General features: G+C 42.1%; 1 protein-coding gene across 2 annotated transcripts; it reads right to left on the bottom strand.

Moving 5' to 3' along the window:
• Positions 1-6,039: 6,039 nt before the first annotated feature.
• On the bottom strand, positions 6,040-23,921 carry LOC125512520 (protein BONZAI 1-like). 2 transcript variants are annotated; one of them, XM_048677617.1, is made up of 16 exons: positions 23,567-23,921; positions 22,791-22,838; positions 10,937-11,082; positions 10,765-10,813; positions 10,183-10,239; positions 9,618-9,800; positions 9,349-9,471; positions 8,596-8,657; positions 8,342-8,447; positions 8,153-8,267; positions 7,971-8,047; positions 7,740-7,877; positions 7,336-7,500; positions 7,147-7,260; positions 6,866-6,962; positions 6,040-6,689 (listed from the first exon to the last, which is right to left on the bottom strand). In XM_048677617.1, the coding sequence occupies exons 1-16, from the start codon at positions 23,702-23,704 to the stop codon at positions 6,595-6,597; spliced, it is 1,713 nt and encodes a 570-aa protein (XP_048533574.1). In that variant the 5' UTR covers positions 23,705-23,921; the 3' UTR covers positions 6,040-6,594. The 2 variants fall into 2 exon arrangements, with proteins under 2 accessions (XP_048533574.1, XP_048533573.1); XM_048677616.1 differs by having other exon boundaries at positions 9,337-9,471; positions 23,567-23,920.
• Positions 23,922-24,135: the final 214 nt, after the last annotated feature.

The following is a 24,135-nucleotide window of genomic DNA, read 5'->3' as shown; positions in this document are numbered from 1 at the left end:
AGGCGGCGCACTCCGGGTACTCTATCGCAGACAAACAAACAAGCATACAGTAAGTACTCATCTAATGCACAGGTAAAACTCAAATAAGAGATCTAACTAGAAGGTTCAACTTAAGAACTCCGGTTGGCAAAAAGAATCAAATCGAAAGAAGCAAAGAAAGTCAAACGGCGAAAGAAAACAACTTTGTTCTAGTAATCTGGATCTAAGTCAAATTTTACAGTAGCAAAAACTTGTTTAAGTTGATTATTCGGAAAGAGGGTTTCGAGACGAAACTCCAGGCGCTTGAATCGCCTGATTCTGATAAACGAGGGAAAAGTTATACTAAAACGAAAATCGGATCAGAAATCGCGATCAGAAAATAACCGCAGAAAATCCGACGAAAAAGAAAAAAGATGAACGGATTAATTTGTTAATTAACCTAATCCGAAAAAAACCGAAAATAAAACCGACGAAAACCAATCAGTTTTTTAAAAAAACGGAATGGATTTCGAGGCGACGACGAACCTCGGGCGACGCACGTCGCGGCGGCGGCTCCGGCGGGCGGGTGGGCTGGCGGCGGCGGTTATGGGCTGGGGGCTCGGGTGGGGCGCTATTTAAGGGCGTCCCCCGGGCGGAGTCCCGCTCGGGCACGGCCCAAGGTTGGTTTCGTTTTTTTTAAATAATTACGCTCGGAAGAAAAATAAAAAGAAATACTAAACGGACTCCAAAAATCCCGAAATAAATTTTCCCGGGCTTCTAAAATCAAGCCCGACAAAGTGAACATTTATTTGGGCCCTAAATGCAATTTTTAAAAACGCGTATTTTTCCTAAATTGAAATAAAAACATCGAAAAACTCCGAAATAAATCATATTTGATTTTACTATTAAATCCTCAATATTTCTATATTTTGGGAAAGTCATTTTATTCCCTCTCTCATATTTTTGTAATAGAAATAATCCATGATAAAATAAATAAAATCAAATGATCCTATTTCCAAAATTTGAGAAAACTCAAATATGAAAATAACGAAATCCCCAACTCTCTCCGTGGGTCCTTGAGTTGCTTAGAATTTTCTAGGATCAAAACCCAAAAGCAAATAAAATATGATATGCATGATGATCTAATGTATAACATTCCAAATTGAAAATTTGGGATGTTACACTCACTACCTTTTCCTACCCATAAGCTTAAATAGTCTTGATCTCGTGGGTGTGATATTGCTGAGTCCTCGAGGCTCGCAGATACTTCCAAACAGTTGCAGGTGCCGATGATACCAGTGTAAGTGACGCAATCGAGCTCAAGTGGGAGCTCGATGAAGATCTTGGTCATTGTTTTGTGTCGTTTCCGGTTGATCAGTGGTGGAGCCTAGTTGGGATGATCGGAATTCTAGCATTTGGGGTTGTCTTGTTTTATTTTGGTTCCGTAGTCGGACCTTGATTGTACTATGGATGATGTATGTTTAACTTGTTTTGTCTGAAGTGGCGATTGTAAGCCAACTCTTTATCCCTTTCTTATTCAGTACATGGGATTCTGTGAAGATTACCCCTCTTGCGACAAACCTACCATGCGGCTATGCCTCTAAGTCATGCCCCGACACGTGGGAGATATAGCCGCATTGTGGGTGTTACACTACACCTACCAATCCCTTCGAGTGAAGCCATTGGAAATCTCATACAGTTCAATCAATTTCTTCAGTGACAGAGACAAAGTTCTTCTAGTTTCTGAGGAATTTGTTTTGATTGAGGAGTTAGGAATTCGCCAGTGTGGATTGCCTACAGGTGAGGAACATGATAGCCCTGAGGAATTTGATAGCCAAATTTTCGACCGTTGTTGTGCTACACACCAGCTGTCCTAAATATCTACCCACCTAATGGTCATATCATTGGAGGGCATTTATGTCTTATTATGTCGGGATGCTCCCTAGTCTATAAATAGCCGCCCACTACAACCACTAGCTGGTTGGATGCTCCGATAGAAACTGACACTTGTCATTGAGAGCATCCCATCCTCCGAGAAATTTGAGCGAAAATCATCAAGTGAGGAAAAACCCAAAACCCCAAACCAAACACCTACAAACCTAAAGTGATTGAGCATCACTGAAGAGATTGTTCCTATGTGGAACCGATGCTTGTTACCTTTGAGGAATGTGCATCCTTCATACGGTTAGGTGTCATGGTCTAGAGCATCCAAGAGGAAATTATGGATCACCGGGTGACCGAGTCTGTGAAGGTTTGGAAGTCACCTGAAGACTTACCATGAGTGATTGGACGAGGTCTGTGTGACCTTAGTTCAAGGAGAATACGGTGAGGAGTGTGTGCCCGGGACTGTGTGTCCTCATGTTTAAATACCTAGCCGCTCCAACGAAACGTACGACTGTCACAGCAGTTGGAACTGGTCTACCAAATCATTGTCTTCACCAAGTCTACTCGTTCTATTTCCTCAACCCTTTCATTTCCTCATTACTGTGTTGTGTGCTTGTTCATATCTGTTTGAAGGCTTTGACTGAAGACTTTCTCAATTTACTCAGTTCAATTTCTTCAGTCTGTTTGTCTTCACCCTGTTTTATCATGTGCTTACGCTTTCTGTACTCTGTGTTTGTTTTCATTTCATCATGATGTCCATGATTATGTTATGTCATGTCTGCATCTGAGTACTTATTCCGCTGCAAGTAGTTCTTCGCTTAGGAATTTCCTCACCCTGAAATTCCTCAGTGAAGAATTCATAAAAATCGCCTATCCACCCCCCCTCTAGTCGACTTAACGCACTTTCAATATGCTTGATGAATTAAGTGGCTCTACCATATTCTCCAAAGTTGATTTGCGTAGTGGATACCATCAAATTCGTATGAAATTGGAAGATGGATGGAAAACAGCATTTAAACTAAGTTTGCCTTATATGAGTGGTTAGTCATGCCTTTTGGGTTAATTAATGCACCTAGCACATTCATGAGATTAATGAACGAAGTTTTACGTGCTTTCATTGGACGATTTGTGGTAGTCTATTTTGATGATATATTTATAGCAGATCTTTGGAGGAATATTTGAAAAATTTGTGTGCTATTTTTATTGCTTTACGTGATGCACGTTTGTTTGGTAACCTTGGGAAGTGCACCTTTTGCACCGTCCGAGTATCTTTTTCTGGCTATGTTGTTACTCCACGGGGAATTGAAATTGATAAAGCCAAGAATGAAGCGATTGAGAGTTGGCCGCGGCCCAAAACGGTCACACAAGTGAGGAGTTTTCTTGGCCTAGCTGGTTTCTATAGGCGTTTTATGAGAGATTTCAGCACCATTGTTGCACCTCTCAATGAGCTTACAAAGAAGGGTGTGCCTTTTGTTTGGGGTACGACAGAGGAAGAAACCTTCATGGTATTGAAAAATAAGTTAACACATGCTCCTTTACTCCAACTTCCAGATTTTAGTAAGACTTTTGAGCTTGAATGTGATGCTCGTGGAATTGGATTACGAGGTGTGTTATTACAAGATGGTTAACATGTTGCATATTTTTCTGAAAAATTGATGGGCCTAGTCTAAATTATTCTACTTATGATAAGGAATTATATGCTCTTGTTCGGACTTTGGAAACATGGCAACATTATTTATGGCCCAAAAAATTTGTTAAACATTCTGATCATGAATCTTTGAAACACACTAAAAGTCAAGCAAAACTGAACCGTAGACATGCTAAATGGGTTTAATTCATTGAGACTTTCCCTTATGTCATTAAACACAAAAGGGATAAAGAAAATGTTATTGTTGATGCTTTGTCTCGTCGCTATACTATGCTTTCACAACTTGACTTTAAAATATTTGGTTTGGAGACCATTAAAGACCAATATGTGCATGGTGCTGAATTTAAAGATGTGATGCAGAACTATAAAGAAGGAAGAACATGGAACAAGTTGGTCATTAGTGATGGATTTGTGTTACGTGCTAACAAGCTATGCATTCTAACTAGCTATGTTCATCTGTTGTTGTAGGAGGCGCATGAAGGAGGATTAATGGGACACTTTGCCGTGAAGAAGACGGAGGACGTATTTGACACACTTTTTTTTGCCAAAGATGAGATAGGATGTTGGGTGTTTTGTTGCTCGTTGCACTACATGTCAAAAAGCTAAGTCACGACTCAATCCTCATGGTTTATATATGCCTTTGCTCGTACATAGTATTCCATGGAAGGACATATCTATGGATTTTGTTTTAGGTTTACCTCGAACAAAGAAGGGGAGGGATAACATATTTGTTGTCGTGGATAGATTTTCGAAAATGGCATACTTTATACCATGTCATAAAAGTGATGTTGCTGCTAATGTTGTTGATTTGTTCTTTCATGAAATTATTCGCTTACATGGTGTGCCTAATGCAATTATTTCAGATCGTGATAATAAATTTCTTAGCCACCTCTGGAGATGTTTATGGGCTAAGTTGGGGACTAAACTGCTCTTTAGTACTACATGTCATCCCCAAACTGATGGTCAAACTGAAGTAGTCAATAGAACATTGTCTATTATGCTTATGGTTGTTTTGAAGAATAACGTGAAAATGTGGGAAGAATGCTTGCCTCATATTGTATTTGCTTATAATCGTTCACTGCATTAATGTGCCTTTTTAAAATTGTGTATGGTTTCCTATCTCGCGCATACATTGATTTCTTGCCTCTTCCATCTTCAGAGAAGGTTAATTTTGATGATAAACAACGTATTTAATTGATCTTAAAAAATCATGAGTTAACTAAGGAAAACATTGAGCGCATGAATGCTAAATCCAAACTTACTGGTGATAAGGGTAGAAGACATATTGTGTTTGAACGAGGAGATCTTGCTTTGTTATATTTATGCAAAAATAGGTTTCTTGATTTGCGCAAATCTAAACTAATGCCACGTGCTGATGATCCTTTTAAGGCGTTAGAGAAAATAAATGATAATGCGTATAAACTTGAGCTGTCTGCAAATTTTAGGGTTAGTCCCACTTTTAACACTACAGATTTGAAGTCTTATGTGGGTGAGGAATATGAGCTTCCGTCGAGAACGACTTCAATTCAAGGAGAAGATGATGAGGACATCACTAATACAATTACACCTGCAATCCCTGCTGCTACATATACTGGACCAATTACTAGAGCTCGTGCATGCCAATTAAATTACTAGGTACTTTTGTTTCTTGGTAACGATTCTAATATTCATGAGAATATGATGTGGCCTAAATTGAACGTTTGTTTTACTTGCAAATGAAGGGTCAACATGGAAAAGAAGGATGAACATTGGAGCATGATCAAACATGGAGATAATGGTGCGCGCAAGGGGAACAAGAACGAAGTTTCTGGTGGAGTTTTCCGCACTTTTGAGCCACAATGATGACATACAAGTACGTGGACGAAATATACAAGATGACCTTTCATAAATTACGTCCATAGTTTAATATAGGTGTTGCGTCACTTTATTTTTGAGCCAGGCCCATGTAATTTCGAAATACACTTAGTAGCATGTTTTTAGAGTCCATATTAATAGGGGAAAACAACTTATGATAGAATTTAGTCCCATCTTGCTAAGGGTGGATGAAATTCCCCTCTGTCTTCCTATATAGGGCGTCATTTCAGACTTGGGTTTTGTTTAGATTAAATTCGTCATAGCTGCAACTCATGTCCTTCATTTGTATTCAACGACCAAACCAAGACGTCACAGAACCCCACTCGATTAGTAAAGCTTTCCTCTTAAATTTGCAATATTCAAATTGCAATATCAGTTTCTTGTTTTTCGTTTGCGTGCAAGAAATAGACTCTTGTGGTCTCGTTGATCATGCTGCGGCATGGTCAATAATTTCTCGGAGTTGGTTTAGCGATTACTAAGGCACGACATCTTCACATGTTCGTTGTCGGATCGTCAAAGCCAACTTTTACCAAAAACGATAGCTACCACATCGAAACAACCGCCTCTATTACCAATGCTTAAAACCTCCACGGTGCATAGTATCATAGCTTGATATCCTAGTGACCTCATTTATTGTCAAGCAACACTCCAGCCAAGTACTAGAACACACATGAGGAAATGCTGAAGTCCACAAGGGTAATAAACGGCACAAACTATATTAACACATCAGTATATTACAATACAAACAGGACCAAACGGAGCTTGTACAATCTCAACTCATAACCAGAACAAAAACGGGAACTAAACATTGAACATCTTGTTTGAGCCTGTATGCAGATCATACACAAATCAGAATTTTAGATGGGTCTTCTGAAACAACAATCTTCAAGCTGAAGTACCTTGCAGTTCTTGCCTCGACACAAACCACCCTGAACCCGCATGAGCATGGTAGACTTGACAAGCAACAGAATAGCATGGAGAGTATGAAAAATGATATTTGATCCAGGCTAGGATCTCCAGATAAGCAGCAACCAGCATGGAGAATATGCCATTGATATTTGATCCAGGCTATAATCACATGAGATCGATCTCTTTTGTCTTCAACATCTTCAAAATCCATCTTGTTGCTTCTTTTCACAGCCAAGGCTTAAAATTTGCACAATGATGTGGCTGAATCGCTAAATTATAGTAGTAACAAAGAACATTAGAAGGATATCTTCTAAAGAGTTGACGCCAGATGTAATCTTGTATTAACTAATTGCTTGAATTTCTCTTGTTCTCATGTAAGTCATGAACTGCCCAGGTATTTCAGCAAGAAGTGACTGAACTATGGATATCCCAGTACCTGGAAATACAATGGATTATCACATTCCTTTACTTTCTAAGTGAAGGTCAGGAAAACAAAATCATATGCAGGAGACAGCGAACAAATATTATACAGATGGCAAGATACATGAAAACAGAATGATTTGTCCTCTAATGCCAAAATTACATCGAACACAGCTTTACTAAAACACATACCATGCACATCTTTCATTGGGGCGAACTGTATCACATCCCTTGATGCAACTCTCCCCGTTGAGCTTTCCAATCTTCCCCCTTTATTTGGATCCAGAAACTGCACAGTGAAAGAATATTGTCGTCTGATTTTATCTACTTTTCAGTGATTAGGGTTATGTCAGTAGTAGACCCTTCTAATTGGTACAGAACTGTTACTTTAGCATTCCACTTTTATGTCTAAAAGGAAATATACAAATGAATTTACACAAATAAAACTGTGAAAACTTGTCCAGTCCCATTACCTCCATTTCCTTGAAGTCAGCCCCACCAACTCCAACAACAATGATGGACAAAGGAAAATCGGATGCCTTTATAATTGCATCAATAGTCTCCTGAAAATCAGTCACTACACCATCCTGGACAAAAGATTAACGGGTAAGAACGAAAAACATGGTGCAGTTTTTAAAGATGGGCCTAGAGGTATTACATACCGTCACTATTAACAGAATAAAGTATTTCTGTTGGTTGTTTGTAAGGGATTGGCTTGCTATTGCTGTAGCGGTGCTAAGTAGAGGACCAAAGAGTGTAGGACCAGCCAATGACACATTGCGTAGCGCACTGATATAAGCTGACATAATTCCCTGTATTCCCTCAACCTGAGGAAGATTATATGGGTAGGCTATGAATAAATGGAAGCTTAAACCTTAAGAAGCCACCCAAAAAAGAGAGGAGAATGCGGCACAAGGGTTCATTCATTTTCAAATACAAACAAGTTTACTAAACTTAACTAAGATGGGTGAAAAAGCAGATTCTCAATTAGCTTTCCAGAGAAAGCACACAAATTGTTCATCTGAAGACGATACTCCATTCAAATGTTGGAAAAAAAGTAAAATACCTCAGGCTGATAAGTGCTGCCATTTAAGTTGAAACAGTGTGAAACAGGACCGTCAATAGGTCTTGCCCCATAGCCCCAAGAGGGGATACGCTTAGCTGGGTCATAGTACTGTAGTATATCTCCAATCTCCAGTATTCCCTGCCACAAAAACAGCAATGGAAGAACCTAATATCAATTTGTGCTCAAAGGTTCATCAGAATACAAAACTAGAATGATAAATCAGTTGCCCACTCTTTGATATGCATTTGGCCGTCCGGAGGGGTCAATATAATGCAAGGAATCTGGAAGCCGAGGGTTTCCATTTGAAGCTATAAAGCATAAACATTGACAGTAAAAAAATAGGAAGCGTGTTGTTACAAACTAGTGAATGAGAATTGAGCAAGGCCAGCTTGCAGTAGCACATCCGTGCATACCTGTGTAGTCGATGGCTACCATCAAATTCAATTGACACCCAGCAGAAATATAATCGATAAAAGTATGTCTACTATTCTCAAGATATTTCTCCACATATACCTGGCTCTTCAATACCTGCATGTCAGAATAAAATTCGGTTAATACAGTATAACAGTTGCAGAGGTTCTACAGAAGAAGAAAAATATTACCTCCTTACTATGACAATCATGTGCATTGCTGGCAGGAACAAAGAAATTTTCACCATTCCCACTATGGTACATGTTTTCCAATTCGGCGACTGATTTTACTATCTTGCTGTCAAATTACAAAGGTATCTAATCAGAAAAAAACATGAATTTGAGAATTGATGGCATAGGCTATAAGGCACCATTACATGCTAACAACTAATAAACAACAAAAGCAAGTGCAGGTAGCATGTTGAGTCACAAAAGGGGACAATTACCCAACTAGGTCATGTTTGCCATTGCTACTGAAGTTGAAGCATTCTATCATGAGGAGATTCTCCTGAAACATAATACAGCCACGAGAAAAGAAATACAGAGGGATTAGACACATACAAAAGCCATTAGGCAACAAAGAAAGTGGATTTTTTCTTTATTCATTTTAGAGCAGCCGCCTGTGACGCCTGTCGAAGCGCTACCTTTCAAAGGGGGCCGGCTGGTGAAGATCTAAGGCTGGCTACCTAACTTACCGCTTCATGCATGCTCCAGTGAAGCTCAGCCATCGATTCCACATTGGACGACTCCATTTAAATTACAGTTTTGGGTTACTCGTCGTTGTCAAGCTCTGCGCCCTTCTACCGTCTTCTTTTACCTTTTGTTGCTTTACTTTTCACATGCGACCTTCTGACTACATAAGCCTAGATTTAGGGTGGTAAGGGCATGTTATTTTGCTAGGGTTTCCCCCTAAGCCGCCACTGTTCGCATGCCGGCAGGAACTCCTGTAGCTAATCTAAGGGAGTTTTGAATCTTCTGAATTTTCTGAGTTTCCTGAACTTGTCAAGCCGGTCCTTGTCACCGCCCATGCGCTTGCAGAGAACTAACAGCACCAGCTAGTGGTTCAAAACTTCAAATAAACATGTACATAATGCTGACTCGAGGGGCACGAAAGTTCGTATATATAAGCTCTGATTGCACCCTAAACAGAAAGTACAAAAGAAAATGGAAGTGGAAAGATCTCATGCCTTACTTCCGACCTGTTGGAGATTCATAATCACTGGCTTCCACTTAGGATTGAGATCATTCTTCCTTACTTCTGTCTTGCAAATTGGAACAGGTGTTCCGTTCTCTGACATTCTGGATATTAGCAAGAAAGGATCCTGTAATAAGCATGATTAGAAAAGTGAAAAACTATTTTCTTCTGCAACCAACAATCCACAGGCGAAGCATAGATAGCCATTCACCAAATTGCAAGTGCAACAACAGTAAAACAAGTACCCAGCAAAAGATGAAAACATGAGCTTACACTTTTTGAAAGAAGATCCTTGATTTCAAGATCTGAACAGTGGAATACCATTTCCATTAATGCTTTTGAACCAGCACTTTCTTCGGCCTGAACAGTTAACTCACCAAATTTACTAGGATTTGGTAAGTTGTGCTCAGAAACACCAAGCTTTAGGGTGAACAATCTATTCTGTTTGGTGATAACCTACAAAATCAACTTTGATCTCAAGAAACAAAATATGCAAGTGCTGGCCACACTACTTTGCAACCACAAAACAGTATGTTTATGATGAACCTAGGATAATATGTCGTGGAACTGGAACTACCAACCAGTTCTAGAGCTGAAAATCCAGATGATAAAATAAACTTGGCCACCAGGTTAATACAAGCAGGATTTCTTACTTTGTCCTTTCCTCCCTTCACCACTTATTTTAAGTTTTACAGCACAGTTTGACGTATTCATTGCAGAAGGTCCAAAATAGTTACTCTTTCCTCAACACAAGCATGTTTTGTGCACTTAAGTATTTAGTCAAGGAAAGAAACAATAGCCATGAAAAGCAGCAATGATTTAACCATAGTAAACATACATCGGATAAATTACAGATGGCTTCTCCAAGAAACTGTTGCTCCTCCAGTTTAAGCATCTGCATTTCAGGGCAGGCTAACATTAGAATTGTAATGACAGATGAAAGGAGGAATGAGAGAAGACTTTCCAAGATATCATATTTGCCAGTATCCTTGCCAAAACTAGTGTGTGCAATGGAATGTAGATTAGGGTTGTTCATATCAGCAAAAAGAAATGGTAGAAAAGAAGGAATACAGTGAAGAAACAAATAAAATGAACTGACAGTATCAGAATTACAGATATCTTTCTTCTACTTTGGGAAATCTATGCAGAATCACAATTTTAAGATACTCTGTGGTTTCTAGAGAACTTCAGTAACCAACAGACTAAAAACCACGGAACAATCAAATATTTTTTGTATAATTTACACCATTATAAATAAAAATTAACTAAACCTACTGCTACATAATCCAATTTGGGACAGTGCAAAAAAGTAAAGTTGTCATGAAATGTGGACTTTCACATCGAAGGCTTTCTCTAGCAGAAAATCATCGGTACGAGTATTTTGAGAAGAAAAATGAAAACAATGACAAAACATAATTACCTTTTCACCGACTTCATGAAACTGCGGATCAATATCATAAATATGAAACCTGTGAGGAAATATATCTGTTATAACCGAGGATCGACAAGATGTAAAATCCATTCTTAACACTTGTAGTCTAAGAAAGAAACAAGAGAGAATTGAAGTGATTTAGTGAACAGTAGAATCTTACACCAATGGCTGAAGAACTTCAAACTGGTATTGCAAAATGATCTTTGCATTCCATGACGGGCTCGATGAATTTACAATAACTTCAGTGCGCCCAATTTCTTCAAGTGCTCCGTCATTGCTCGAATACACGACAACTATGGGATTGCTCTGCAAAAGAGAGAGGGAGATTGAGAAGTGTAACACAAAGTTGGATGAGATAATATGATAGAATAGATTTGTTCTGGACATGGGTTCACGGTATCAAGGCAAGAGTAGCAGCATGGGAGGAGTCCATGAGAGAGAAGTATCCTAAGAGTCCACTAGTAAAGTATAGGATTAAGAAAGAGTCCAATTGTATAAGGAAATTTCTAAGTCTAGTTGTATTAGAAGAGGTCAAGGGCCTCAGCATATATAAGGATGACATATGCATTCACATTGGAGGCAAGCAAGAACAATCAATCTATTCTCCCAAGTTATTCTGTCCTCTAAACCTATGTCTACCCAATCCCTCGCAGCCATGCCAGCTGGGTATCTTCAGCCCAGTAGTTATCCCTTTGTGAATCAAGGTTCACAACATTTGGTATCACAGCCGACCACCATGGCTTCTAGGGGCTGTTTGGATTCGGCCTCTGCTAGCTACGCCAAATCGTTGGCACGCCAATTTATTGGCAGACGTTTTCGCCGCCAGCTTCTCGCCGACAAATTGGGGCGAAATTGAGCTGCAGCCACCGACATAGCCTGGGCAAGCCAGAAAATTGGCTCCCATCCAAACAGACGGACAGCTGGAAGTCAACGCCAATTATTCGGCTGGGCAGGTGTTGGCTCAAATCCAAACAGACCCCTAGTGCCAACTCTTTCATGGAACAGTTCAAGGCCCATCTGATCTACTTTTGACGAATTCAAGATTCGCATACTTGAGACTGATACAGAAAAGAGATGGATAGCAATGGCTTCAGCAGAAAGCATAGTGAGCATGGTAGCAACATCGTTCGTGCAGCCGGAAGTTGACGCAGCAACAGTGGTTCGACAGAAAGCATCAGAGGCGCACGAAGAAGCAGTGGTGACAGTTACTACGAGACAACCAGATGCAACAGCTTCAGATGCAGATAGAGGAGAGACAACAGAGCAACCAGGTGCACAACCACGCGTAACATCATCAGCAAAATCCTCTTCAGTGGTAGGACTGAGGCAGCTGGCTGGAAATACCTCGTGTGTGGTGTGTTACAGCCCTGCCCCTAAAGTGTTGATTTTGCGTTAAAATTGGCAAAGATGGTGGTTAAGTGATAGCCTAGCCTCAAATGTGGAAGCGGAAAGAATCCTATTGCCAACTGAAAGCCAGTGACATAATAAGGGACATTCCAAATATTCTTAGGAGAGGATCTCGGACAGAGGTTCTCCACTGGAAAGATTTTTGTGTGGACTTAAACGAAACAGAAAAATCAAGGAATTCCTTTAATGGTGGTCGCAGTTTCCTTGTTTTGCATCAAGAGAATCAAACATCCAAGGAGTCTATGCTGGAAATTGCAGGCATGTTGTACATGAAATCTGTATCTCTAGAAGCTGGAAATCAGGTTGACCTAGAGATATACAAGTTGCCATCTGAGTCGACATGTCTCGAAGCTGCTCATGGATGGTTGCAAGGTCTTGTACCCAGGGTGCAGCGGCATCCGGTAGGGTCAGCCTTTTCCCCTGGACCAGACATGGAGGCTGATATCAAATTGCAAGAGCCCTAGTTGTGCAGGACTATTCGGTAACCTGGAGGTATTGCGGCCTCACGGGAACAGCGAGGTTTGGTAACGGTAAAATTTCTTTTATGCTTTCCTAATAGTGACCGCTGATTCCTATAAGTACACAACTAGGACCCTCCAAAAGTGATTATTACTTCCTTTAATTAACTAGGATCGAATCCCTGATTAGATCAGCTGCCAGCCCTAACCTGGCTCGCTGGCTTCCCCCTACACCTATACGGGATGCCCCACATGACAATAGCATTCTTCAATATACATGCGAACTTTGCCCAATGCTCCTCCTAAAGGGATCTGTATAGACACATAACTATAGCAGCATATGAAGGAAACTTAAAGAACTTGATATTTGGGGGGCTATGTATTTTCTTTGAAGAGCGGGCAAGCATTAAGTGATATCTCTGAGCAGTGCAGTGTTGCTTTGTTAAAGGCTGCTTATAAGTAACATGTCACTCTTCTCTATATTCCATCATCTAAATATCACATGGGTTTGTAAAAGGTCTAATAATTTCACCTTATTTTATTAGGGGAATTGTACATATACCACTAGTGTTTGCTGGTAGTATAAATTACCATTGGATCTTGGAAGTGATGTAATTGCTCTGGTAACACTGAAAACATGGGGGATAGTTTTTTTTATTCTGGTGGCAAGTGAACGAGCTTGACTAAATCTGTACCTTAAGTTTTACATACATTTGTAGTTAGATCACCAGGTTTTACTTGTAAAGTTGCCACTATAATCAGTGCGATTTCTATGTTAACACTGTAAACAGGTGAAATAGTTACTGTTGAACACTCGACCTGCGCAAACAAGTTTGACCATGGTCCAGGCTTACAGCTCATTCTGTTTGCAGGATCCCAAATCAAAGGACTAGAAAAGGTAAAAGATTAAGCTGCCCTCTTCACTCCAATTCTTAGGAATTTTCCATAAGGTCGCACCTAATACTAAGAATCCTTAGGAACTGGCCCAATATGGACACAATCCTAAGAAATCTAGTACCCACATTCCTATGAAACAAATGGCATACATAAGAAGAAATCCCGTAGGAAGAAATCCCTATGAAAATCCTCCAAAAATCCTACAAATCAAATAAACCCTTACTGACCATACTGCTCTCAAAATTTCAAAAAAAAATGAAAATTCCCAAGGTATGCATAGTGCAATAATGTGTCATGTGTGAAGCTGCAAATTTTGCGCGAAAAGTATGTCCATCTATGTGATGCATGAAAGAAATGCGTAGACACTGTTGTTGTGTTGAACCCTCCATTATTTCCTACTTTTGTACAGGACACAGATGGACATATGATGCAGAGCATCCTACGGACATCACCATGTCAAGAGTCCGTTTGGCAAGTGACACGTGCGACCTCTGCTTCACATACATAAAGGTGAATCATCACCTTAACACGTGTTCACTTGACCCCTTCGAGGATGGTATACTACTTGACACTCCTCTCGTGTGCATGCATAGGTATTACCGGAGCTTCACCATTAACGAGAGGGAGTGCAAGCACATGTGTACGACTACACCACCCGTGAGGGAAGCATGGAAGAGAAGACGGAAGAAGACCGAAGAAAGGACAAGGCTGCACCTGCCCGGATCATCAGCCCCTGGCCCGGACGATCTAACTACACGCCCGAAGACAACAACACCAGCCCGGACGAAGCCAGATCATCCGGACCCCCATCCGGATCATCCGGACCCTTGACGCCTGGATCATCCGGACTACCTCCTGGATCATCCGGACCATGCATGCGTGCGTGACTTGGGCCAAGGCCCGTGTACCCATTTCGCCCCCTCACTTACCCCTTCGTGTCTTAGACTATAAATAGACCTCCTCCACCTTCTTTCTAGGGTTAGCAATATGATAACTCATCTTAGTTGAGCTTTGCTCCTTACCTTCTATTCTTGAGAGAGAGACCACTCCCATGGAGTTCAAGACCTCCATGTGAGCATGTGAGAAGATCCCGAGGGATTCAAGACCTCTTTGTGGGAAGGATCTATCTAGATCACCAAGACCAAGACCCCATCTCCTTTGGATTTGGGATGAAGTCTACCTTGTATCTTTCCCTTTGATTGTCCATGTACCTTGTGGATCCATGTGTTTGTTAGTCTAGTGGATGTGTGATTGGATTTGTTTGTGAGTGTTCCTTTTGTGATTTCCTCCCATTCTTCCCCGTGTTCGTCGTGTTCTTCGAGGAATCCTCCAATTCGTGAAAGATCGGTCATTAGGGTTCCACCCAACATCATCTTGGTATCATGGGCCACGTTGATCACGAATTTGGAGTCCTCTCCTTCGTTTTCTTGCCCAATTTCGAAAATCCCCACCAAAAAATAGCCTCACCAATTTTTTTGCATTTTGTTGGTTCTTGTGAGATTTTGTTGTGTTTGATCCACGATTTTGTTGTTTAGCAAGTGGATCCTGGCTTTCCCCACCTCCCCACCACGAAATCCCTCCAAAAAAAATTCTTTTCACATCAATTTTAACCCTCCAAAATCAAAAAATTCCGCCCAAATCGCGTCCCCGAGAGGAAATCCCGAGCAGTTTGCCCTGCCCGGATCATCCGGATGTGCTCCCAGATCATCCAGACATAACCCGGATCAGTTGGACCCTCTTCCAGGCGTCCGACTAACCCACGCACCCAAAAATCAGTACCCGAGTTGACGAACCCGGATCATCCGGACCTACTCCCGGATGTCCGGGACACCCTGAAACTGACACGGCTGAAATCTTGTTTCGGTCATAACTAATTCATCCGGAGTCCGACTCGATGTCCTTCAGCTCGTTTCATAGCTATTGACATCCCCCATCCCACAAAAATACTACCATCATCATTTGACTCCATTAAAATTTTGACATTTTGGCATCTTTGCCTAGGCCCTCCACCATAACATCTGCAATACCACCATAGCCTTCTGCAACATAACCCATTTTGATCCCCATTGCATTTGTGGTTGTTTGAGCTGTGATTTGAGTCTCCTAAGGTGTTTAGGCTACTTAGGGACGGTTACTTCTTCATTAACGACCACCTCAACTTCCGCATTGCCAACTTTGACACCAGCACCGCCTTCCGCTACCACCATTTGACATTTGAGATTTTGAGTTGTGGTTTTCCTGTTTACTAAGGTGTTTCGGCTAATTAGGAACGGTTCGACATCGCCACTCATTTTCTCCACGGACTCGACATCGACAATGTCCACTTCATCATCATCCATCCTTACTTACAAACGAGAAACCACCGACAGTAACTCCGACGACATCATCGTACATTTCCTTGCCATTGCATTGATAGCCCCGAGCCTATTGTGTATCTTTCCCACCGAGACTAGCGAGTTGAGAATTGTTGGGCCACGCTCATTGTGCACCGTAGTGATATGCTTACGCCACATAGCTAGTTTTAGCGTGCAATCATCTTGCTATCATCATTGTGCCATTAAGTCTCTCTCGTGCATATCTTGCATACTTGTCTCATATATTGACTCAAGCATCAAGCATAGTGGAAAAAGCATACAAAAAAAGAAGAAAAAAAGAGAAAAAGTTTTTAAGCAAAAGAGGAGATACAAAAGAGGTTGTAAGCAATAGAAATAGCATTGAGCCATTTTGCATAGTATATCATCTTGGAGCATCCATAGATAGCATACTTGGGATTGAAGACGGCACAGTTTCTCACATAGGTTGGTGCACAAGCGTATCTAGCCCATTTGAGCAATCGAGCTATTGTCACTCTAGTATCCGTGCAACAGAGCTTTTTGCGTGGCAACACATTTTGTGCTCATTCCTTGGTTGCGCAGATCCCGCTTATCTATCCGTGTGTGTGTTCCTTTGTGCCACCATAGCTATTGATCTATTTGCTTTACATTGCGATTTTGTGAATCTTTCTCAATATTATCGATTTAATTGACTTACACTTGCTTGAATTTTGTGCCACTTGTCCTAACCAAGCCACTCGATAAGCTTTAGTTTGTAGGTGCAAGTGAACAAGTCCAGTACTAATTCCGCTATTCTGTCATTTCACTTTGAGTGATACGGGATACATCCTCAACTTTGGGAGAAGGTATATTGGTATTGTTTATCTCATTTCCTACTCACTTTTGCTCGAGTCTTGTGATGGATAGGCAAAGCACATCTACTTCGGTCTACAACAACAACGACGAGCTTGATGCCATGAAAAACTTCATCGACGCCAAGATGGATGCTCTAATGGAGGAGCTCAAAGCCCTCATCAACACCGGCAAGAGGTCTTCATCATCTTCGAGAAGACGCTCAAGTGAACATGCTTCCGAGCTACCATCTCCGGCAAGGTCACATCGGCATCGACACCATCGTCGACAAGAACATGAAGGTCAAGAGCTCAATACCAACCATCGCTCAACGACTTCACCATCTACATTGGCATCTTTGCCAAGCGACTTCAAGGCATCTTCGCCTTTGGATACGCGGCATCTTTGCCGACAATCACCTCAAAATTACGCTCAAGAGAAGCTCCCCGAGCTCAAGTCCACGACTTCCACGAGCTACTACGGCGACCTCGACACTGACCATGAGATTCCTTTCTATGGGACTCAAGACCCCAAGGAGTATCTCAAGTGGGAGCGCAAGATGGACGCCTACCTCAAGCTACATCAAGTACCCTTCGAAGATCAAGTGAAGTGCACCGCAAATAACTTCCACGACTATGGTCGACATGGTGGTTTCACACACCTTCAAAGAGCTTCGAAATGAGTTGGTCCAAGACGAAGAAGGCTATGTGGCGAGAGTTTTTGCCTTCCACCTACACGGAACATCTTCTTCGCCAATTGGAGAACACCATCCAAGGATCCAAGTCCATCGACGAGTACTTCAAGGAGATGAAGAAAGCCTTGCGACGAGCCGGCGTGCACGACCCCAATTGGATGAAGTTTCGCTTCATGATGGGTTTGAACAACGACATCTCCAAGACTATCTTCCTCGAGAACTACGAGTCTCTCGACGATGTCTATATTGGTGCTCTCAAGGCGCAACAAGAACTCATGAAGGCCAAGGCTTCTCCACCCGAAGCACACATCACGGCGACCAAGCTCCACGACAACGAGCATGAGGATAGTACCACCAAGATGTCCAACCCCGACGAGCTCCAAGATGACGCTCCCAAGTTCGACTTCACCACCATCCCTCTTTGTGGCATATTGACGATGCCGAGTCTACCACAACTCTTTTTGAAGACGGTGCGGCGATGACTACGACTACGACTACGAAGCCTCTCATGGAACATGCTTTGGAAGCCAGCGACATAGTGGCGAGCAAGGATGATGCTTCCATCTTCAGCCTTCATCCACGGCGGCAGTGACAAGATGGTTGAGCACGGGATTTTCCCTTCAACTATGGCGGCCTATGATGATGAGTTGAGAGACTTGTGCCACCATATTGAGAGTGAGAGTGACTTCACCACTAGCCCCATATATGATGAGATGCCACAATTCCCATGTGAGGAGAGCCACAACCACCGCCACTTGAGTGAGATGAGTGACTCCACCATATGTGACTTTGAGTGTGCTATTTTGAGGGAGTGAGTGAGCCACCACATAGAGAGAGTGAGATAGTTGATAGGTCTTGTGAGGCCATTTGCACTTATAACAACTTAACCACTACCTCTATTGTGTCTTCTCATTTGATGCTAGGTCCCATATACAATGACGCCTCGATCCTCAAGGACTTCGTCCTTCCTTTGGACAAGACGATGGCCATGGTGGACTATGATGCACCCCCACATGGTTCCATCAAGATGAAGATGATGACCACGATTTGGTCTTTACCACTTCACCTACACCACATGAGTGGAATGAGAAAGGTAACATAGGTGAAGGTGATGCTCTTGTCCCACTAGTGGACATTCTTGACATTGATTGCTTGCATGATGTTGATCCACCTATTGCCATGCTTCATGCTAGTTCGACTTCCCCATGCCATGATTTACCCATTTATGATGAGTTTGATGATTGCCATGTGAAGTCTATTAGTTGTGATGCCATGTTGCATAGGATTTCTTGTGATAATTCTCTCGGTCACATCATGTTTGACAATCCGCTTGACGTGTCATATGCTATGCATGAGATCAACCATATGGCATATTTGCAATCTCATTGTACACATATGAGATCAACGCATATGCCATCAAAATAAACCCAATTTGCACATATGACATAGATGACAAGCCCATGGTTATTGACATTTGTTTCTCTTGCAATGATATTGGTATGCTCCCTTTGCATCATTTCAATCGTATGCCATGACATGATCACCTAGCTTCGGAAATGCATTGTTTGCCATGTTATGCTTCCGCTATTGCTCATGAGACCCCCATAGTTTCCTCATACATGTTAGGACATTTTGATCCATCCCATCCATTGCATGATCTCAATAATTGTGTGCACCATATGCTCTTCATGAATAAAAATGCTATTGTTGTGCCATATACTTGCATGCTCTATTTGTGTCCCCATCGTGTTATACATAACAACTATTCTTTCATGATGGATGACATGTTCCTATACCATGCCTCAAATTTCTTTGAGCACTGCTTATCTTGTGCTAACTCACACGTGCACATACACATCATGATGGATGATGTGTACATTTACCACGCACACACTTTCTTTGGTTTGTGTCTCTTTTGTGTAGGTCATCGCACATATTTGTCGACCTCGCAATCCCATGAGTTGACGAAACGAGCTCTTGAGAGCAACGTTGAACTGGGATCCCGTGGATTGTTTTTCACACCGTTTCCATTGCAGAAGAACTTCGTGCATTTCTTCTATATGGCCCTCACATGGTTATGGGTTATTGTCCATTACATATTCTATGCCCATCTTCCATGTTCACTTTGCATGTATGCTCATTTCCATTTGGATGACATGCTTTGGCTACCCATGCTTTGCATATCACATGATTCATGATTCTAGTGCTCGTATGTGTATTTGCAAGCTTGGTGGAGATATTGCTTGTTATTGCCATATTTGCTTTGTACCCCATGCCTATGATGATACTTTGATATTGCTTTGTGTTCATGCTTGCGATATGTCATGTGCATTGCCTATGCCTACTATTTGCTCACATGACATGATTGCCATCATTTGCCCTAGTGTGTTGCATCTTCACTCCACTAGTTTGCACGACATGATTGATATGCTTGCTTTGTGTAGTGCATCACCCATGATTCATACTTGCTCATTTCATGCGGTTGATAGCCATTATTGTCATGCTTTGCACATGATTCATATTGCTTCTTGTCGTATATCTCCATATGTTGCCTCTTTCATGCTAGATGATTTTCCATGTATTGAGTGCAACAATGCTATTAGTCTTGCTAATGAGATAGCCCCCATAGCTATCTACCATATATTTGGAGATTTTGACATAATTCTTGTGAAGCATGCTTGTCTTCTCTCTTTGCACCATATGCCTAGTGCCATGAACATTAAGATTGTTGCATCATATTATGCAGGCACTTTTACTACTAATGGTTATGTGCAAGAGAAAAGAACCATCATGATGGATGATGTGTTTATCTACCATGCGCATATGTTCTTTGCTTTGTTTTGTGCATGTGTAGGATACTTGGACTTCATGTCAACTTCTACTTCGTGTGAGTTAGACCATTCGAACTATTGAGAGCAAACCTCATACATTCTACCACGACTCGCTTCTACGCCGCATTTGCTTGTGCTTCGGCATTGTGAAGGATGCACGAGGACACGCTTTCAAGGTGACATCCTTCTTGAGCATGGATATTGTGGATCATACTACTTGTGTTGCTTGCACCATGAGACTTCTTGGTCATCTTGGACCACTTGATTGCGCACATGTTAGAGATCTTGCTACGACTTATCATTTTCACATTTCCGTGTCTCATGATATATATGCCTTGTGTGTTGCATCCGACTTGTGGATTACTTGCTCCCATCATATGTTTGGTTGCAACAATGTCATTTCTTCACATATGCCATGCCCATTGATTATCACATGCTAGACTTGATTGCCTCACACATGATGAACACTTGCTCTTTCCATTGCGTTGAGTGCCACACTATCTTCACTACACCATATGCACATTATGCTCGGATTGTCTTGCCCCATGTGTTTAGACACTTCATTTTCTTTGGTGTTGTGAATGATTCATATGCATACCATAGACCATTTGTTGAGCGTTTTATGTATGTTTGCTATGAACTTGAGGTAGATGCTTATTCTCTTGTCACACATATTTGCATCACTACCTCACGTTTACATGCTTGTTTCCATGATGACCTTGATTTTGCTCACATTATGTGCTTATATGTCATGCCACAATCCTATGTCACACCATATGCTATGCTTGATGACGACACTTGTTTAGTGAATCACCACTTGAATGCTTGATTTTGCACTAACGCTAACCACATTTGTTTTTCCAAGTGTTTGTCGTCCTTGCTCCTTTTGAAGGAATCCCAACATGGTGCGACATTGGAGAGTGCCTATTTCGAGCTTCAAGATGACATCCACTTGGTGATCGTCCACTTCTACACGGCGACGCCATCTCTTTCCCATGGTGATTTGGTTTTCTATCCGAGGTTGGATCTTTCCCAAGGGGGAGGGAATGATGTGGAGCATCCTATGGACATCACCATATCAAGTTTCCGTTTGGCAAGTGACACGTGCGACCTCTACTTTACATACATAAAGGTGAATCATCTCCTTTACATGTGTTCACTTGACCCCTTCGAGGATGGTATACTATTTGACACTCCTCTCGTGTGTATGCATAGGTATTACCGGAGCTTCACCATTAATGAGAGGGAGTGCGAGCGCATGTGTACGACTACACCATCCGCGAGGGAAGCATGGAAGAGAAGACGGAAGAAGACCGAAGAACGGACAAGTCTGCACTTGCCCGGATCATCCGGATCCCCTCCCAAACGATCTGGCCGACGCCCGGATGATCGGGCCCCTGGCCCGGACGATCCGGCTACGCGCCCGAAGATAACAGGACGAGCCCGGACAAAGCCGGATCATCCGAAACCCGACGCCCGGATCATCCGGACCACCTCCCGGATCATCTGGACCATGCCTGCGTGCGTGACTTGGGCCGAGGCCCATGTACCCATTTCACCCCCTCACTTACCCCTTCATGACTTAGACTATAAATAGACCTCCTCCACCTCCTTTCTAGGGTTAGCAATATGATAGCTCATCTTAGTCGAGCTCCCATCCCATTTCGCCCCCTCACTTACCCCTTTGTGACTTAGACTATAAATAGACCTCCTCCACCTCCTTTCTAGGGTTAGCAATATGATAGCTCATCTTAGTTGAGCTTTGCTCCTTACCTTCTCCTCTTGAGAGAGAGAGAGAGACCACTCCCATGGAGTTCAAGACCTCCATGTGAGCATGTGAGAAGATCCCGAGGGATTCAAGACCCTCTTGTGGGAAGGATCTATCTAGATCATCAAGACCCCATCTCCTTTGGATTTGGGATGAACTCTACCTTGTATCTTTCCCTTTGATTGTTCATGTACCTTGTGGATCCATGTGTTTGTTAGTCTAGTGGATGTGTGATTGGACTTGTTCTTGAGTGTTCCTCTTGTGATTTCTCCCCATTCTTCCCCGTGTTCGTCGTGTTCTTCAAGGAATGCCCCTCCAATTCATGAAAGATCGACCATTAGGGTTCCACCCTACATCAACATACTTCCGCTAAAATTTTGAGGATTTACACTTCACCCATGAAGTACATCTAGCTCTGTTTTTTAAGATGCTAATTGTCATACTTGGGCATGTCCTTTTATTACCACAAGTCAGCATTTCTCACCTTGAGGATAAATTCAACATTTTCTTGAAAACTGAGGCTAGCAGTGGCAAATAAACCGTTTCATCCCTTTCAATGGTACGATGTAATTGCAAGTGTAAATTTATTGTTGCACTTGCGCACATTTGCAGTTGTGGATATACAATATCCTACTACATAACTAACCAAAGATGGAATACAAGCGGTATTTAGTAGCGAATCATTTCAAATATTCAACATGTGATATGTCATAGCAACACATTGAGATGCCAATGACAATAGAATTTCAGACAGGGCAAAATCACAATTGCGAGAACAACAAAAGAGAAGTGTACCTTGAAGAAATATTCTTGATCGCCCAAATTTGATGCAGAGAGAGATAACTATTTCAACATGTCACATAGAGCAAAAGTTAAATAATACAGCAAAAGTTAACAGGTCCGATCAATTCAGAAATTGAAATTCTACTGCTACAATTGATGGATTAAGCAATAAACCAAAACAACACATAAAAACAGACATGTTTCTCCACCCCCCACAAAACACACTTAAGAACGTTCGGGATTCAATACCTAATACCATGACATGACTAAAACAAATGTATCTACTGCTTTGCCCCATGGCTAAAAGTATCCCAATCTGGAGCCCACGAACAAGGTAGGACCCACTTATCAGTTTATCACTGGCCTTAGGTACACCATGCAGTATATTATAGACAACCCTACATAACACAATAGCAACATTCAGTGTAGATTTAAACTGGTGAAGCCTTTGATTAGAACATCAGAAAATTGCAGAGTGCAAGTACAAGTCTGTCGTAAATCATATTCATCGCATTTACCCTAGAATATTCAGTGTAGGCTTGTAGATTGCATAACGCAAATGGTATAACATCTTTTTTTTTGCAGAAATCCCCCGCCCAAGAACAAAAATGCGAACACGGCACCAAAAAAGGGCGCTAGTGGAGTAGGATTAACTGGCTTATGCCAAATGGGAATTCCGATCTCGCCAAGCACAAACCACTTCAGCCCACACCATACACAGGCAAGAGCACCACCGAACGAGGTCGAACCAAGAGATGTAGCAGACTAGCAGTGCCTAGACCCCGTACCTCGATCTGCGTGGACGCGCCGGCGCCGCGGGAGCGGAGGAAGCGATCAGCCACGGTGGAAGCGGCATCGGCGGAGGAGGCGGCGGGGCCGACGGAGTGGCGGCCGGCGCCCATCTCGTCAGAGCAGCAGTTCCCCATGGCGTCCTTCTCCTCTCCCGCTTCGCCGGCGAGGCGAGATCTATCCGTGTATCGATCTCGGCGAGGAGAGAAAGGGGCGCGTGGTAATGGGATGGTAGCAGCAGTACCAACTACAGCAAGTGGAGTCGTGGAGACGACGCGGAGACTTGGACAACGGACGGCTAATGGCAACTTCAACGCGGATCGCCTGGTTGACCTCTCAAACGTTGTCCGGACAGTTTCAGTCATTCAAAGCTCATCAGTAAATGTTTTTGGACGTGACTAACGTCCGACTAGATTGGAAATGAATCCTATCCCAACTCCCTCCCGTGAAACAAGCATGCATGCATCTTTTTTTTTCAGAAAATATTCTTGTATTCAAATCACAAACAAATACAAAGTCTTTAACCCATACAAGCACACCCTAACACACATAATAAACCAGAAAAACA

This window comes from Triticum urartu, chromosome 6, assembly GCF_003073215.2.
Source record: "Triticum urartu cultivar G1812 chromosome 6, Tu2.1, whole genome shotgun sequence".
In the NCBI taxonomy this organism is placed as follows: Eukaryota; Viridiplantae; Streptophyta; class Magnoliopsida; order Poales; family Poaceae; genus Triticum; species Triticum urartu.
This window is presented reverse-complemented; position numbering and strand designations above follow the sequence as displayed.